Source organism: Enhydra lutris, unplaced genomic scaffold (genome assembly GCF_002288905.1).
Source record: "Enhydra lutris kenyoni isolate GAN:26980312 unplaced genomic scaffold, ASM228890v2 scaffoldscaffold29, whole genome shotgun sequence".
NCBI classification, from domain to species: Eukaryota; Metazoa; Chordata; class Mammalia; order Carnivora; family Mustelidae; genus Enhydra; species Enhydra lutris.
Genome location: NW_019154113.1, coordinates 4,629,132 through 4,646,715, shown reverse-complemented (window position 1 = coordinate 4,646,715; position 17,584 = coordinate 4,629,132). Strand labels below are relative to the sequence as shown.

At 49.1% G+C, this 17,584-nt stretch overlaps 1 protein-coding gene across 3 annotated transcripts in view; it reads left to right on the top strand.

The window, feature by feature from the left end:
* Positions 1 to 11,165, top strand: part of LOC111152582 (aldehyde dehydrogenase 1 family member A3) — a 37,145-nt gene extending 25,980 nt beyond the window's left edge. For all 3 annotated transcript variants that reach the window (XM_022511079.1, XM_022511078.1, XM_022511080.1), the window contains 4 exons: positions 266 to 430; positions 1,593 to 1,750; positions 3,011 to 3,085; positions 9,305 to 11,165. In XM_022511079.1, coding sequence (XP_022366787.1) covers positions 266 to 430; positions 1,593 to 1,750; positions 3,011 to 3,085; positions 9,305 to 9,377 — 471 coding nt within the window. In that variant the 3' untranslated portion in view covers positions 9,378 to 11,165. The remainder of the gene's footprint in view (positions 1 to 265; positions 431 to 1,592; positions 1,751 to 3,010; positions 3,086 to 9,304) is intronic.
* Positions 11,166 to 17,584: the final 6,419 nt, after the last annotated feature.

Sequence of the window (17,584 nt, the reverse complement as noted above, 5' to 3'; positions counted from 1 at the left end):
AGCATGGAAGGGGTCTGTGGTAGGATAGACGGTGCACGGGAAAGGATGAGGAGAGCCTATTTCCCCATCTCTCCCCTGCTCCAAAAAGCCTAGACTTGTGCATCAGAGGAATATTCGCATACAAGGCACATCTGTCCTGTGAATTATGACTTGGCAAGAACACTTAGGGGTGGGACAGCTGATCATGTGAATGGCCGTTGGACCCATAAGATGGCAGCCGCAGCCCAAAAGGAATTCAAGCCATACCTCTCCTTGTGTTTTGCAGATAGACCAAAAGCAGTTTGACAAAATCCTCGATCTGATCGAGAGTGGGAAGAAGGAGGGAGCCAAGCTGGAATGTGGGGGTTCAGCCATGGAAGATAGGGGGCTCTTCATCAAACCCACCGTCTTCTCGGAAGTTACGGACACCATGCGCATTGCCAAAGAGGAGGTACTGGTGGTGGCAGGAAAATCTTCATCTCAAGGGGACTCTTGTGGGGTGGGAGAGCGAGAGGAGGGAGTCTTACAAACAGAAGTCTTCTCTAGGGCTCAGGGACCCCGGAAGTCATTGTGAGGGGAGAGTTTTCCTTTCTCCTGTGGCTTTCTTCCTCTCCTTTGGTTTCTGAGGGAAGCCATCTTGCCTACCTGCCTTTGGGAACCCCTAGCCCTATATAGCAGCTGAAGAGTTTGTCCTAAACCCCCCATTTTCACATGTCTCTGGGGAGCCGCAGTCCCTCTTCTTTCTTCTAACACATCCTCGAGTTAGCTCATGGTGGAGGGTTCTTGCCCCCTGTGGGTTAAAACAGTGGATTCACAGCCCAAAGCTACCTTCAGCCCCGCTAGACTGAACTAAAATGAAAAGTGTGTTCATTCAAAGAACCATCGGGGCTGGAATTTTCTTTGAAGTTTTCTGTCACGAGCATCCTTGGAAATGGTGGAAATTGAGGAGACCCCCCCCCAGTAAAAGTGGGATTCTAACTTGGTCTTTCAATCTCACTGTGAGTCTGGATGGACACTGGTTCCCACCTAGGGTTCCAGGGGGTCGGACCCTGGGCTGTGTGGTGTTTTGGGATGCAGAGAAAGTGAATCACTGCTGCGCGCTTCCTGTGTGGGTATTTTATAGACTTTCTCCTGGAGGTTTTTATGGGATTTTTATTTTTATTTTACATTGCGAGGAACAGTGTCTTCCTCTGTCCCCTGGGAGTTATTAGGGAGACATTTTATGGTGCCTTTGTTGATGGAAAACGTACCACCAAGAGGCCGGGGCACACAGCCCTACAACCCCCTCAGCAATAACTTTCCACAAAAAACTCGCCAAGTTTTGTCTTGTGGGCATATCAGCAGGCTGGGGCTTCTCAGAAGCCCTGATGACAATAAGAGAGAGAAGCCTGAAACATGCTTTCGGTTGGTATCTTAAGTTCGGCTTAGTCATAATCCTTCCCTTCAGATGTCAACTGTCCAGTAGCTCAAAAGATCTCCGCAGGTTCTTTGCTCTCCAGTCCTTGCTCCTCACACGTGTGAGCGCTCTGGATGAAACGAAGGCCATACTTGCTCAGAACGGATGCCCTTCGTCCGGACGCCCCTCTCACTGCCGTTCTTGTAATTCCACATAGATTTTTGGACCGGTGCAGCCAATCCTGAAGTTCAAAAATATCGAAGAAGTGATAAAAAGGGCCAACAGCCTTGAATATGGACTCACGGCAGCTGTGTTCACAAAAAACCTCGACAAAGCACTGAAGCTGGCTTCCGCCTTGGAGTCTGGAACCGTCTGGTGAGTAGCAGATGCGTGCGTTTCTGTTCTCCGGAGTGGCTGGCTTGCTCGCTTCACCACCCTTCTATGGACAGACAGCTTCTAGTCACATGTTCTGGGCCAAGCACTGTCTTAGAGCTTTGGTCCATCCTCATGACCACGTCTGAGACGGACACCATCATTGTCCCTGTTTAACAGAGGAGGAAATGGAGACACAGAGAGGCTGGGTGATTTGCCTAGGGTCACACAGCGGGTACAGAGCAGAGCAGAGCCCAGAGCCGGCCGGCCAGCTCCGCTGCCCCTGTTGCTGACCACCGTGTTGTGCTGTCCCTCGCACTCCACTCCCTCCACCTTTATTTTTTATTCTGACTCTAAAAGCAGTGCATGGTCTTGTCCAAAATGTGAACCAAAGTCCCTGCTTCCCCAGTCATCTTGCCAATGACATTATCCTCACTGGAATGATGATAATGCTTTGGGGCTCAGAGAGGCTAAGTTACAAGCCCAGAATCCTTACAAGCCAAGAACAGGAGAGCTTTGAGGTCAGGTCTGGCCGATTTCAAAGCTAAATCTTATTCCCCGATGCTGCAGTTTCCCTCTTCTTTCTTCTCGCCTTGACATTCCATTCCTATCTCGGCAAAAAGCTTTATGCTTAGGAATATTCAGATTTTAGGCATGCCTGGGTGGCTCAGTCAGTTAAGCACCTGCCTTCAGCTCAGGTCACGATCCCAGGGTCCCAGAATCGAGTCCCACATCGGGATCCCTGCTCAGTGGGGAGCCTGCTTCTCCCTCTCCCTCCACCTGTTGCCCTCCCCTGCTTGTGCTCTCCCTCTATCTCTCTCTGTGTCAAATAAATAAATTAAAATTTAAAAAATTTTTTTTAAGATTTTATTTATTTATTTGACACAGAGAGAGAGGTCACAGTAGGCAGAAAAGCAGGCAGAGATAGAGGGGGAACCAAGCTCCCCGCTGAGCAGGGAGCCCGATGTGGGGCTCAATCCCGGGACCCTGAGATCATGACCTGAGCTGAAGGCAGAGGCTTAACCCACTGAGCCACCCAGGTGCCCCAAAATTTAAAAAAAATTTAAGGATTATTTAAATTTTAGCTTCTGGTGGGAAGAATGAGAAGGCAGAAGTTGAAAACCCACTGTTGTCATTACTAAAACTTTGACAGCAAGTCATCCTTTAGGCAACGGTCTGTTTCATGCTCCTGAGAGCCGGGACACCCGTGACCCTGGTCGGCCTTCCCCAGGTAATTGTGAGCATCTTTCGTTCTTCCTCTAGGATCAACTGCTATAATGCCATCTACGCACAGGCTCCATTTGGTGGCTTTAAAATGTCAGGAAATGGCAGAGAACTGTAAGTATTTGCTCTCGCACACCTGCCGGCAGGTGAACAAAACACACCCTAGATTCGCGGTGGGCAGGAGTGCGGGCAGGTGCTCTAGTCCACCAGCCTTGCCCCGTGCCCCACTGTGTCAGCCATGTCAGGACGGCTGGTGCCCCTTTCCCTCTGGGACTGCGATGGATCTCTCTCACCCTCTCTGTCCCTCCTGCCTTCCCGCTTCTGCTGTCCTCCACCCTCATCCTCATCCCCTGCTCCTTTGGGCCCCAGGACGAACCTCTAGCCTCAGCTTCTGTGTCCTCCCCGGCACCTACCACACATGGAGATGCCAGTAGAGACTTGGCCCAGGCTCCCCACACGAGGACAGGGGCAGAACTGGAAAAGGGCACTTTTTGCCAGACTCACACAAACCCCAGCCCTCAGCAAGGAAGACAGGCTCTCTCCCAGGCTCCGCAGGCAGACTCGGGGTACTCTGACTCCTTCTCCGTGCCTCTCTGGGAGACATACTGCGGTGCCCTTCGTGGCTCCCTCAAATCCACCACATGCTCCCAAAGGGCTGCTTTCCATCTTGCCCGCTGGGAAGAGGCACTCCGTGGGCAGAGAGTCATGGACAGGCTTTCTTGTGTCTGGCCCAAGATAAAAGGTCCAGGCACAGAGCCGGACAGAGCATTCCAGGAGTGGACACACTGTCGTTTCCAGCTGGACAAGGCCTTCTCTCCCACGTCCTTCTTGGTGGTTTTTATTAGCCTTTGTGGACAAACAGCTTTTGGGATCCATCTTCCCAGGGGGACCATCTGTGACAACAGGCAGGGCTGCTCCTGGAACATTTCAGAGGGCTCAGAGCTCTTACTCTTTGTTAAACAGTTTGTGTTATTTATATACAAATGCATTACCTCGTACTTGTTTGTAGATCTTCCAATGGGAGAACTCAGATGCTTCCCCTCAGCTTGGGCCTTCGTGGGGCCCTTGGGCAGCTCCCCTTCCAGATTCTTCCTAAAGACGTTATGAGAGAACGGGGCTGGCTTCCCTTCCTAAACAAATCCTTTCGACTCTTCTCCACGGAACTGGGGTCCCTCCCCCCATCTTGGTCTTTCTTTTTGATCCATTCCTGAGTCATGGCAAATATGCCAGAAACATCCAAACATCTGAGGAAAACATGTCTACTGGTGTCCCTCTTATGCCTATGACGCGTTTCCCCTTCAGAGAACCTCAGTAAATTCTCAGCCGTGAGAACCCTTTGTAGAAATCATGTTTCATCCCACATGGCTTGTCTGTTTTCTGTTCTATGTGCCTCTGCTTCAGTTTCTTTCCACACCCTCCTGCTTGAGAGAGGCATGGGGCCTGGGCTGGGGTTACCTGGGTCCCTGTCAGGGCCCGCCACCAGCCGCAGTACGGGTGACCGCTGGCCGGTACTGAGCACAGACCGTGCAGGCTCTGTATGAGCACTTTTTCATGTGTGCCTTCACGCCACGCTCACGACAGTCCACAAGATGGTGTGTCTTTGTTCTGCTTGCCATGCCAGAGTACTGTGTAGACGGGGTGGCTTAAACAGGAGATACTGATTGCTCACCATTCTGGAAGCTGGAAGCCTGAGATCCAAGTGCTAGCAGATCTGGGGTCTGGCAAGGGTTCCTCTCCTAGTTGATAGAAGGGTGTCTTCTCACTGTGTCCTCACATGGTGGAGGGGGTGAGGGAGCTCTTGGGGGTCTCCTTTTTAAGGACACTTAACCCTATTCATGAGGGCTTCCAACTCTCCTAACCTAACCACTTCCCAAAGACCCCACCTCCTAATACCTTCCCATTGGGAGTTGGGGCTTCAGTGTAGGAATTTTAGGTGGACACAAACATCGGGTCCATTGTAGATGCCTGCTACTACCACTAACTACCCATGTTTCCGGGTACTACCCCAGGGATGCCAGGGAGGTTCCCTGCCTTTCCCGGGTCACACTGCCAGTAAGGGACAAAGGCAGGGTTGAGCCCTTGGGCCCACCACACCACAATGCCTTGCTCAGCGGGGGTGTCACCTCTGTAAGCCACATGGATTGAAGCCAGACAGGGCATACGTGGTCATTTGTCTCCTCTGATCAGCAGCCTTCAACCAGTCAGGTCATGACTGATGAGGAGGGGACCCAGGACCCCACACGGTCCTCCCCTCAGAGATCAGATGCAGTAAGAATTTGGGTCCCCAAGCAGACGACCTTGGATGTCAAAGCTGCAGGAAGGGTGTGTGGGGCCCTCCTGACTTCTAGTGTGTACTAACTCACACCGACTCTGGCTTATGGCTTTCCTCACCTGTGTCATTTGCGTCTCCACTCCCCTCCAACCCCAGGTTTTAACGGGCTTTCAGGGCCTCAGCACCCCTGTCTGGCTCAGGGCGCAGAGCGCAGCGCGGCTCTCATCCCGCCGCAGCCGGGACTTTTTTCCATGTGTTTTTTTGACCCTTGGCATATATTTTTTCAAGACTTTTGATAAAGCACTTTAACGTAATCCACAAGGGGCCTGGAAACTGACTTGAAAACCAATTTCCATTTGCACTGGTCTCTGATTAATGTCTTCATGTTCCATCGAGTTCTCCTTTTGTGTGTTGGAGCACGGGGAGGGGGATTCCGTGGTTTTCCCCAGCCCCGGCCGCCTGGACCGGGCTGGCTCTCTGCCGCCCACCCACAAGCCCCTCCGGGGATCTGGTCCTGTGCGTGTCTTGGGACGAAGCCTCCAAGTTCTCTTCCTCCTGGGCACTTTTCTTGATGGTTTTGCAATCACAGCAACAACAAGCAACAAAATCCACACAGTCGAGAAGGGTGGAAAGCTAGGCCTCCCTCCGCGGATCCTTAATCCCGTTTGTTAGAGATAAGCACGGTCCCATCACTCATTTTTGCCCCCATTTGTTTACTTAGCCAATATTTAATGAGCACCTTTGGGGCACGTGCTGGGTTCTGAGCCCAGAGCAGCGATCACACCTTCCCCTGCCAACGTTCTGGTGGGGTCCAAGAGGAGAAGGGCCGGGTTCATGATTGGCCTCGAGCGCCAAGACTGTCACGACTGGGCAAGAAACCCATTAGGAGAGGCCACAGGGGGTCCAGAACTTGAACTTTGGCAGGGATTGCAGGAATAGGAAGAATAAGGTGATTCGTGTACTTCATCCTACAGGAATGGTTTAAGACTGGACTTGATTAGTTAATCAGCTAAGTAACTGAATGTGCTTTCATCATTTGGTTTATTACTTTTCTTTACAAAGTCGCTATATCATTAACTATTTCGCGTTTTTAACAACGCAATACTAGATATTCACTTTTAGAATTTACTTGTGTATTTTCTTTGTAGTACATTCTTTTCTGTTTTCTTTTTTTTTTTTTTTAAGATTTTATTTATTTATTTGACAGAGAGATCACAAGTAGGCAGAGAGGCAGGCAGAGAGAGAGGGGAAGAAACAGGCTCCCTGTTGAGCAGAGAGCCCAATGCGGGGCTCCATCCCAGGACCCTGAGTTCATGACCTGAGCTGTAGGCAGAGGCTTTAACCCACTGAGCCACCTAGGCGCTCCATTTTTTCTGTTTTCAAATGAAATGGGAGTGAACTTTTTGGGGGCTTGAGAATGGGCTTTGGATATTCCTCCATTCTTTTTATTAAGGGTCTTCTGTGATGGACTTTTCTGTTATATCCAAGGGCTTTTCCTATTACGAACCATTCTGGAATAAATCTTTATGCACTTGTGGGAGATTATTTTCAGAATAAATTCCTAAAATTGGGTAATCTGCTCCATGAGAAATGAGCTCCCAGTCTTTTGGTTTGTGTGTCTTTAATTGCAAGGGTGTTGAGCATGTTTTTCACACTTACTAGTAATCTGTATTTGTTTTTCTGTGAACTGACTGTTCATGCCCTTTGTTGATTTTTCCATTTGTTTGTGGGCTTTTTAAATTGGGTTTTAAGAGCTCTTTGTATATGAAGGAAAATGGCACGGTTTCCCACACAGGGTTGTGATTGTAATTTTTTTCTAGCTTGTCATTTGTTTGGGGGGGGGTTGAAATGGATTTTCCACTCTGCAAAAATTGAATTCAGCGTTCTGCGTATGGCTTTTATATTTTGTGTTATGTTTAAAAAGGATTACAAAATACTTCACTCATTCTCACGGGTTCTTGAACTATTTGTTTCAGGGAACTACCAAAAAAAAAAAAAATCTCAATGACTTATTCATTAAGAAATAATAATACTTTCTACCCTTTATTTATTTAAAAAATTTTTTTTAAAGATTTATTTATTCGACAGAGACCCAGGGAGAGAGGGAACACAAGCAGGGGGAGCAGGAGGGGAAGAAGCAGGCTTCCTGCCAAGCAGGGAGCCCAATGCCGGGCTCGATCCCAGGACTCTGGGGATCATGACCTGAGCTGAAGGCAGATGCTTAAGGACTGAACCACCCAGGCACCCCTACCCTTTATTTTTTACCTGTACGTAGGAGGTGCTCTATAATAAATCATCTCCAAACAAGATAAGGTCAAGGAGGCGATGGTATGCCCATTTTAAAGATAATGAATTGGAGGCTTAGGAAGGCCTAAGTACCTGCCTGCGTGGGTCTAAGCCAGTAGTTCTCTAGCTTGAGTGTTATCAGAATCTCCTGGCTTGTTACAGATTTCTGGGCCCCACTTCAGTAGGTGTCTTAGTTTTCTATTGCCGCTACAATAAATTATCACAAAATTTGTGGTTTGAACAACCTAAATGTACTATTTTACACAGTTCTGTAGGCTAAACATCAGACGGTCTCACTGAGCTGAAATCAAGGCATGCACGGGGCTGCATTTCTTTCTGGGGACTCCAGGCAGAGAATATGTTTCCTTGTCTTTTTCAGCTTCTAGAGGCTCCCCACATTCCTTGGCTGGTGGCCCCGTCCTCTGTGCTCAAAGGCAACACCGTTGCAGCCCTCTAAACCCTGCTTCTGCAGTCTAATTTCCCTCTGACTCTCTTCTGCCTCCCTTGTACCCTCTTAAGGATCCTGGTGATTATATCGGGCCCACCCAGATAATCCAGAATACCCTTGTATTTTATTTTATTTTTTTAAGATTTTATTTATTCATTTGACAGACACAGATCACAAGTAGGCAGAGAGGCAGACAGAGAGAGAGGAAGGGAAGCAGGCTCCCCGCCGAGCAGAGAGCCTGATGCGGGGCTCGATTCCAGGACCCTGGGATCAGGACCTGAGCCAAAGGCAGAGGCTTTAACCCACTGAGCCATCCAGGCGCTCCTAACCTTATATTTTAAAGCCAGTTAATTGGCAGTTTTAATCCCATCTGCAGCCTTAATCCCCTTTTGCCATGTAACCTAACACCAGTTCCGAGGGTTCAGATAGGGTCACCCCGACTCTGGCGTTATTCTGTCAACCCCTGGGGAAGGGTAGGGGGCCTGGGAATCTGCATTTGGGGCAAGTTCTGAGGTGTCACTGAGGCGCTGAGACCACACTTTGAGAACCACAGATCGAAGAGACGAAATGGGACTCTGCAGACCCTCCAGTGGTCGCCTCAATTTTGAGCTCTTTTCCTCAACAAGGACACATTTGTATCTACCTAACAGCAGAGAAAGTGTCGTAGAGGCATTTAAATCTGTCCAAGGCCACATCTCAGTTCTGGGAAGGGGAGCTACCCTGAGGAAGGTCCATGATACCTGAGAAGGGGCCCCTGGGCTCCGCAAGACGTAGAGAAAGGACACAGAGCAAAGATGCGAACTCAGAGGTTGTGGCCCCCCGCGTGTCTAGTCTGTGCTCACATCTGCTCCCCTCGCTGCTCTGGGCTGGCCTGACTCCTCCTACAGCTGGTCGCCAGCTGTGGGCTCCGAGGTCCACTCTAGGCCCCTCCATGTCCCTCTTCCTTGTGGATCCTCTGGCCACATCCCCCGGTCCCCTCCTTGTCCACCCATGTGGGCCCTCTTCTCACTCTGTACTCCCCACCCAGGGGATCCACCTCTCGCCCCATCCCTTTCATTCATTTAAGGCAAATCTTTCTGAATATTTCCAAAGCATCACACACCAAAAAACCTCATATTTAAACTTAAGTTATACATCGAGTTACTCAAACATACTAATGGTGTGACTGTCCTGGATATTCCCCTATGAAGTCATCACATTCTGACCTTTTGCGCCGACTCCAAACTGCCCAGCCGAGTAATTGGCCAGCCAAGCGTTAGAACACAGTGGCGACAGAATGGCAAGGTGACATACCCGTTTTATATTCTCCTCTTTTCTGTGATCGCAGTGGTGAGTACGCACTGGCTGAGTACACAGAGGTGAAAACTGTCACCATCAAACTCGATGACAAGAGCCCCTGAAGGAAAGGCGGGCTCCTTCCTCAAGCATCTGACAGCTGAATGTGGCAGATCAAATTTTGCCGAAGAAAAAACTGCATTTGCCGCCTTCCCGGGGTTCCTTTGCTCTGGAGACTTTAAATCTACTGGATTTGAATGATTTCCACTTTCCTTTCACACTCCTGTTTTAGTGACCAATCCGTTGTATATGTGGAATTGCAGTCCTGCCTGGGGATGGAGCTCAGGGTCCTTTCCATTTTTCCCTTTCAACCAGGTCCCTTTGGGGACAGTGAAGGGGCTCAGGGCGTGGCCAACAGGAAGTGTTATTTGAAGTCTCCAGCGGTCCCTTAAAAATGTTTGGCCGATTCTGACTTCGGTAAGAACTTGGAAAAACGCCCGGCTTGCTCTACAAACAGGGCCCTGCACCTGCGGCTTCTCGGGGTTACCTGCCCACGACCCGAGACCCTCCTACCAGTTAGCGGAAAAGAAACAGAATGAAGTTCAAAACAAACAAACAGGATTGTGAGGATCCAATGGGGGCCGCTTTGGGGAAGCAGGTGCCATGGAAAGGTACTGAAGGTCTTGGGTGTGAAAGGGTGTGGGTTTTTCAAGGACTGCCTCTTGACATTGACCATGGGACTCCGCTTAAAACAAAAACTCCTTTTGGAATATGACCGAATCAGTGCCCAACATGCTTATCTAAAACTATGTCACGGGCGACCTTAACCAAGGCACTTTCTTAGGCAGAAAACATCGCTAGTGTCACCTTTGCTTCTGATGACCCAATGATGACGGCTTAGCAGCTGCGTTTTACAAACCAGAGCCATAATTCCCTTTTACAAATTCTGAATTTCTGCACCTTGCATTAACGGGTTATGATCCGTCTGTGTAGCTCTCTATGTCTCCAGCTTGGTGATCTATGTTAGATTAGCAAAGCATACACAACTGGAAAGGCTGTTGCTTTAATACCACTTGGTTTTTTAAAGTCCTATTTTGATATTAATGATTAATTAACAAATAACACGGGACTCCGTGGAAGAACTGGGTCCCTCAGTACTAAAGTGGCCTGAGGACTGCACTAACATGTTGTGAATGTTTCTTTTCCTCTTTATATCCGCAAATGCTGTGCAATCCCAAGTTTTAAAGTGTTCCCCGATTGCTTCTAAAAAAACAAAACCAAATGGAATTGTGCTGTTTGGATACTTCCACTGTTACTAATTAGTTACTTTTCTGAGGGTGCTTCTATTTGGGAATTCAATTATGTTTGAGAATTAAACTGGGGGGAGGGCAATAAGATGACAAACGTCAAAACCAGTGTATGGATGAAAGAAAGCCCTGTATGGAATGGGGTTGTCGTTCTTGTCAGAAATAGGCAATAGCAATTCACCTTCTCCGCATCAATAAACACTTACCACTTAAACTGTCAACAACTCGCTAGGTCAGGGGTTGACTTCGTACACTGAATTTTCAGGATTTTATCTCAAGCAACTATAGACACTAACCTTGTTAGTAATCCATTAGAGGGTTCTTATTCTCTCATTGTACAATAATGCCTTTATTATGAAATGCTACGTTATTTATAATTGGTATAGTTAATGTATCTTTTTATAGTTGTAAGTAAACAGAGGTGGTATATTCAACCTTCTGTAATATACTGTATTTAGAAATGGAAATCTATATAGTAATAGATTTCACTTCTTTTAAGGTTTACTCCTGTGGTATGGTTTCAGAAAAATCTATTGGCCTGGGAATTCTGACCCCCAACTACCGATTATGTCCGACAATGCAACAATGATAAAATAAAATCGGATATTTGACAAACATTATTTTTTTTTTCATTTAAGGACCAAACTCATTTTAATTCTGCGGCAGACCTTTCTCTTTCTCAGAGCTAATGTACAAAATGGCTTGTCATTAAGCAGTATCTGTGGCTTAAGATTCAAATTCCATTTGCTCAATCGATCAGGCCTCACATTTAGCCTGAGTGTGAAACCTACTCATCTGTGTTTGCTGGTTGAGCAGACAGGGAGCTCGGCCTCAAAGGCTCCGCGGCTTAGCTGGTGAAGTATAAGCTGTCACCTAAGCTGCCCGAGTTTCCTTTTACTAATGAGCAGGTGAGTCTGGAAAATGGTGGGGAGGATGGCACAGGGGTTTAGAGAAAATACTTCATTCTGCTACTGTCTGCACACGTTTCCATTTTTGTCACGAGGATCTTGGTGTTTGGGTTTAACCCAACCTTGAGTTTCTAACATGCCTCAGTCACCAAGTCGTGAGCTGACACTGAAGTTGGATCAAAAGCTTCCCTTGTACTTGGTTAGGTCCATTGAGTTACATCTGTGTATTTGATGTTGATCATCCAAGGTCACTTTGGCTATGGGGTGACAAGGTGCCACCTTTTTTTTTTTTTTTTAAGAGATTTTATTTATTTATTTGTCACAGAGAGAAATCACAGTAGGCAGAGAGAGAGGGGGAAACAGGTTCCCCACCAAGCAGAGAGCCTGATGTAGGGCTCGATCCCAGACACTGAGATCATGACCTGAGCCGAAGGCAGAGGCTTAACCCACCGAGCCACCTAGGCGACCCCCAAGGTGCCACCTTTTAAGAGAACACTTAAGAGAGGCCTGGATCAGATCTCTCTTAATGTACCCACTTACATAGGTATTCATTTATTTAGAAAACTTTCATTTCTCAATCTCAGTGTGAGCAGAACATTCTAGGAAAATGGCCTTTTCCTTTACTGGTTTATTTATTTTTTCCTTTTTTGGTTTACCTTTCCTTTTTTGGTTTACTTATTTTTCCTTTACTGGTTTACTCTCTGAAGGGAACCATTCTGGGGACACACACTGGCTGTCATGGGTGTGCATGTGGTGGGGGATGCACAGGAGGGGGGCACATTTTCTCAAAGTGGACCTTATGGAATACCCTAGCTTCTCCTGGTAGCGGACAAAGAATTATTGCTGTCCTGCCCCTAGCATGTATCTGACTTGAGCCTAAAATGCAGATGATAAAGGATTTTTTTATAAAGTATCCAGAGAAAAATGTCTGAGGAAACTAAGTTCGCAGCAGAAGAAATGACTAAAAGTCTGTGGGGGTGGGATGGCAAGGTAGCAGTCAGCCACTAGGCCTTCAGGAGGCAGAAATGTGAGGTGGGGGAAGCAGCTTCCACTTGATTACACCTTAGGAGCGGTCATTCCAACTGAGATGCTGAGAACCTGGGTACGCAGAGCAAAAGCTAGAGGACCACGGGTCAGCATTGGCAGGGGAAGTGACCAAGAAGCAGAAGGAAGAGATCTTAACTGACCCGTAATAACCTTCCCGTGCAAACCTGTGACTAACTCATGCCTAATGAATAGAGTTAAATGTTGGGATGTAACCAGCTCAAAACACTCCAGTAGGCTGGTTTTTTTTTTTTGTTTGTTTTTGTTTTGTTTTTTGTTTTTTTTACATTGGAGACATTCCCTAGCCTCTATTCCCAAACTCTTGGAAAAGGGAAGCTGAGTTGCCCCAACCACATTGGCCACAGGAGCTACAGCGTCCGCCCGGCACTGGGCGTGCTCTTCCTCACGGTACCGCTAGATGGCGCGGCCGCGCGCCGTGGAGGCGCCGCGCCGGGATTGTCCCGCTCGCTCAGCACTGCGACGCCACGCCCTGCAAATTATTAGGGACTTTTCGGTAGCAATCCCACTGCTGCCTTTCGAGTTCTGCCGTTAGGACCGAAGTATTGAGGACAGGATTGAAAACCGCATCCACCCTTTTGCAAGGGCGTTCCGTGGCAGGAGAGCTGGGGGTCTCCTGGGAGCAAAGCAAAGCTGCCCGGGGGTGCCCTTGCCAATGGGCCACTGCTCAGAGTGCCCGCGACGTCGTGCGGGGGTCGTGCGGGGGGCCCTGCGTCCGCCCGGCCTTTGTGAAATGGCAGTGAGGGTGGTGGGGATTTGCCTCCGTCTTGCCCTAAATCTCATGTAACCTTACATGAGAAGCGTTTAGGGCGCGGGTCCTGCCAGGCTGCGGAACCATCTGCTTTTTTCTGAGCAGACTTCTCTTTCTGGGGTTGGCACGTGGAGCCAAATCTGAGGGCTGTCGGCAGCCTGGGTGTCCGCCTTCAGAGAGTGGCCTCCGCGGTGTGATGAACATACTTACATTCAGTCGAAACAAAACAAATTGCCAACATTCCACACTGTCTTATCTACTAAAACAGCCCACACCATTTAAAATGATTCACCAAATAGTGACATCTTTATATGTACACCCATAATTAAATAAATTCTTGTGACGGGAGGGGCACAGTTTGCAAAATACAAAAGCATTAAAAATATGTATTTTTATACTGCCCTATACAGAATTGTACATAAATGAATATTTGCCTGACTTTTAAGTATTTACTGCGAGTCTACACCTAGTACAAGTCAGACGTTAGTCGTTGGATTTTGCCCCCAAGCAGAGCCAAGGGGACAGTGAAAGCTGGGCTGAGCTGAGAACCGACCAATCTTGTCGCTGCGCCTGCCCCGCCAGGAGCGGGCAGGGTACCCAAACCTGGAAAAGACCTCGCGCTGCATCTGGGCACCTCCGGCTGGGGAAACTGAGGCGGGCCACCACAGGGACCCCCCCGCCCTGTGCCCGTCGCGGGCCGCAGCAACCTCGGCCGACCCTCGCCGTGCGCGCTCTCCGCGCCTCCAGCCCGCGGGCCGCAGGATTGAGGAAGTGCGTCTGGGCCCGGCCCGGCCCCGGCGCGCGCGGCCGGAGGCGCAGGGGGCGGAGGACAGGGGGACGGCCAGGTCCCGGCCCGCTGTTGTCCGCCCCGCCCGGCCCCGCTTGCCCAGCCCCGCGTCCCAGGCGTCGCGGGTCCTGCCCCGCCGCCGCCGCGGGTCCTGCCCCGCCGCCGCCGCAGCCGCAGGTAAGCACCCGTCCGGCCCGCGCTCCAACCGGGGGCCCTGGCTGCTTCCTGCGGAGGGTCTCGGGGAGCCCCGGGCCCCCACAGTCCAGGCCCGCGCTCCGGGCGGTCGCGTGCTCCGCCGAGGTGGCCCTTGCGGGAGGGGTGGGGGGGGCACCGAGGGCCTGGGCGATCCCCGTCTTGTGGCCCCGCGGCCTCCCCGGCCCGCGGAGTGGGGGAGGGTGCGAGGCCCTGCAGGGCCACCCCGAACTCCCGCGCGGGCCGTGCCCGGGGCCGGAGGAGCAGGGGCAAAAAAACAAGTCAGGAAGAGATACACGGCGTCTCTACAGATGTCTCTACAGACATTTCCTTCAGCCCCGCACGGGCCCAGTGTGAGCGCGCCAGGGTGCGGGTGAGTGTGAGTGCGTGTGCGTGTGCGTGTGTGTATGTGTGTGTGTGTGTGTGTGTGTGAAGGGGAGGGTCTGCCCAGGATCTCTGGCCCCCGGGGCGGGGTCGGGGAGCTGCTTCTGAGGGTCTGCCAAGCGCGCCAGTCCCCCCACCCCGCCCTGCAAAGCCTGGGCTGGGCTTCTGCCCAAGGGACGAGGCTCTGGCAGGTCCCCGTAAAACCCGCCATCTCTGCCACCTTGCCTGGCAGGGGTGCAGAGATGAGTGAGGTCCAGGACAGGGTAAGGAGGGAGCCTGGCAAGGCTGGTGGCCAGAGGGAGATGGTGAGGGAGAATCTAGGGACCTCTGGCCAGCCCACCTTGTCCCTGCATGGTTAGAGGCCAGGAAGTTTTCTCCCCAAACACATTGGCAGGGTTCAGAGAGAGAGAAAACAGGAGCCCGCGGTTAAGTCTTTAGCAAGGCTCTCACTGAATACACTCTTTTTAGAGTTTGCCAGCAAGTCAACATTGTAACTAGGTACCCAGACATTAAACCGTCGACTAGATTGACTAAGTATTTTTGCTTCTGTCTGGGAAGAATAAAAAAATTAAGTTACAAACATACAAACCTCACACCTGACTTGTCCCTAAAGGAGGTTTTGGGGTCAGCCAAACATTCCTGCCCCCAAGCTTCCACATCTCAGGGAATAGGCCCATATTCAACTCAGTTGCTCAGTTGCTGGGAATTTTCCTCTATCCTGTACCCTCATCCCTTGAATTCAGTCTGTTACCAAGTTGAGTTGGGCTTACCTGTGTGTCTGGGTCCAACCCTTCTTTCTCAGTGTCCATCCTAGTCTAAAGTAGGAGCACCCATTTCTGTATGATTACAATCCTCCTCTCCAGTTCTCTATTTGACATCCAGAGTGACTTTTTTTTTTAAATAGGTAAATCAGAATGTGTCAGTCCTCTTCTTAGAACCCTGCAATAATTTCTCCTTGTGACTGGCATGAAATATAGGATACCTCCTTTCCCTCGGTTTGTTTGGAGTCTGGCATCATGAACCACATGATCATTGCCCATGTCACCCCACCACAATCCCCCCGCCCCCGCCACCCTAGCCCATCTCACTCTTCAGCATGTGGTGTCTGCTGTCTTGACCCCTGATTCTTCACAGGGCCAGCCACCCCTCTCTAAACCCAGCCTCTTTTTTACATCCCTTGCTCAGTGTCCATCTGGAGTCCCCACTGGTATTATGGTCTTTCTTCATTTATTAGTTCTCTCCTTTAACTGCCTGGCACTCTCTACTGGACTCCAGGGGTTCGAGACCATTTGTAGGCACCAGCATTGCTCACTGCTGCTCTTCTTTGCCAGAACTAAGAGGTGCCCAGTACATACAGGTGCAGGAATCGAATGGCTAATGGACAGGCATAACTTATTTGTGGTTTCAGACTCATGAAGAACTTCTGTTCCCAAACCTTTGGGTGTTCATCTGGGACTGAGACCTACACATTTCTTGTCTGCAGCTCCTTGGTATTTTGATGTCCATGAATCCATTAAACACATTTTGGAGACAAGCCAGTAACTGATCAGGGGAGGCTAGTAGTGCCAAAGGGATATCGAAGACTTTGGACCAAGCATCTCTACCACCACACTTTTCATTCAAAAAATTACCAGATAATATGAGCATTGCTAACATGCTTCATTTGCAAGCATTTTCCAGCCCTTTGGTACTGGCAATCCTTTCCAAGCCTCCTGAAAAGACAGGTGAGCAGGTCCTGAATCTCCTGCCTTTCTCCTCTGTCAGAAACTTTGTAGCAAGCACTCACTTAACTATACCTTCCCCACAAGCTGTAAAGTTTCCTGAACTCATGGAGTTCCCTTCTCATAGAAAGGGCCCAATAAAAACATTTGCCCAATGAATGTCAGGTTCTCCCCACCTTTTTTTTTTCCATTAAGTATTCAGGTATTGTTCATTAATGCCAGTATAAAGATTTGCAAATGAAAAATTGGTGAGGTTTTAAAAGGTATTAAAATGATCATGACAGAAAACCTCTTGAAGCCCTCTTAAGGATGTGTACACCATAATGAAAACAAGACATGGAAGTTACAACCATGATTTGTTGCACTGGTCTGAACCCAAAGGAAGTAGGAAGAAGCAAAGATCCGTTTGAGGGTGAGGTTAAGCAAAAGTTGAGTTACCTCACTTTAAAACTTCTACCTTAGAGTCTGAGCCGACATACAAATTACAGTTGAAAAACTGCTCCGGTTGTAATATCCTCCATCCTCCATCAGTAAAGAGATTTTCAAAAGGAAACTGAAAATGAAAAGGGGAACAAAATGTGCTGGGCAAGGGTTGGCCTAAAATATTTTAAAGATTTTTTTTTTTTTAACTTAAAAGCGTTCTATGGTAAGACACTTCTGTTTTCAGAAGGAATATCTACTAGCATTTGGATTTTTTTAAGGTGTTGTTGGGTAGATGTGGTAGCTGATTTTAAGAGGTGTTTGAAAGCAGATGGCCACCGTGTTCCTTGGTTTCTGAATGTTACTGTAGGATTCGGAGCTTTTAGTTTAAAACAGAGATGAGATGGTTTGGTGCTTTACTGTGTTCTTGTCTCAAGCTGGTTTTCCTAATCAGGTTTTACAATTTAGAAAGCTTTGATGGTCTCCTACATTTTGTCTAGGTGGATCATTCCTCCTTGGATTATTCAGGCTCCCAGACTCCAAACACAGGTTTTCCTAAATATGGTTTGCTGCAACCTCTCACTCTTTGGTTCAGAAACGTGTGTGGGGGGGTCATAATGGACATGGCTTCTAGGGGAGGAGTTTCCTAGCTCCTTGACCTTCCCCTGCCTATAGGAGTCTAGCCTACCGGGGCCTGATTTCCAGGACCTAAGATGAGAAAGCTCCAGTGCCCTCCTAGCCTTATTCTGTAGTTTGCTCAGTGCCCAGACTGTTCAGGACACCGTCTACAACCTGCTCGG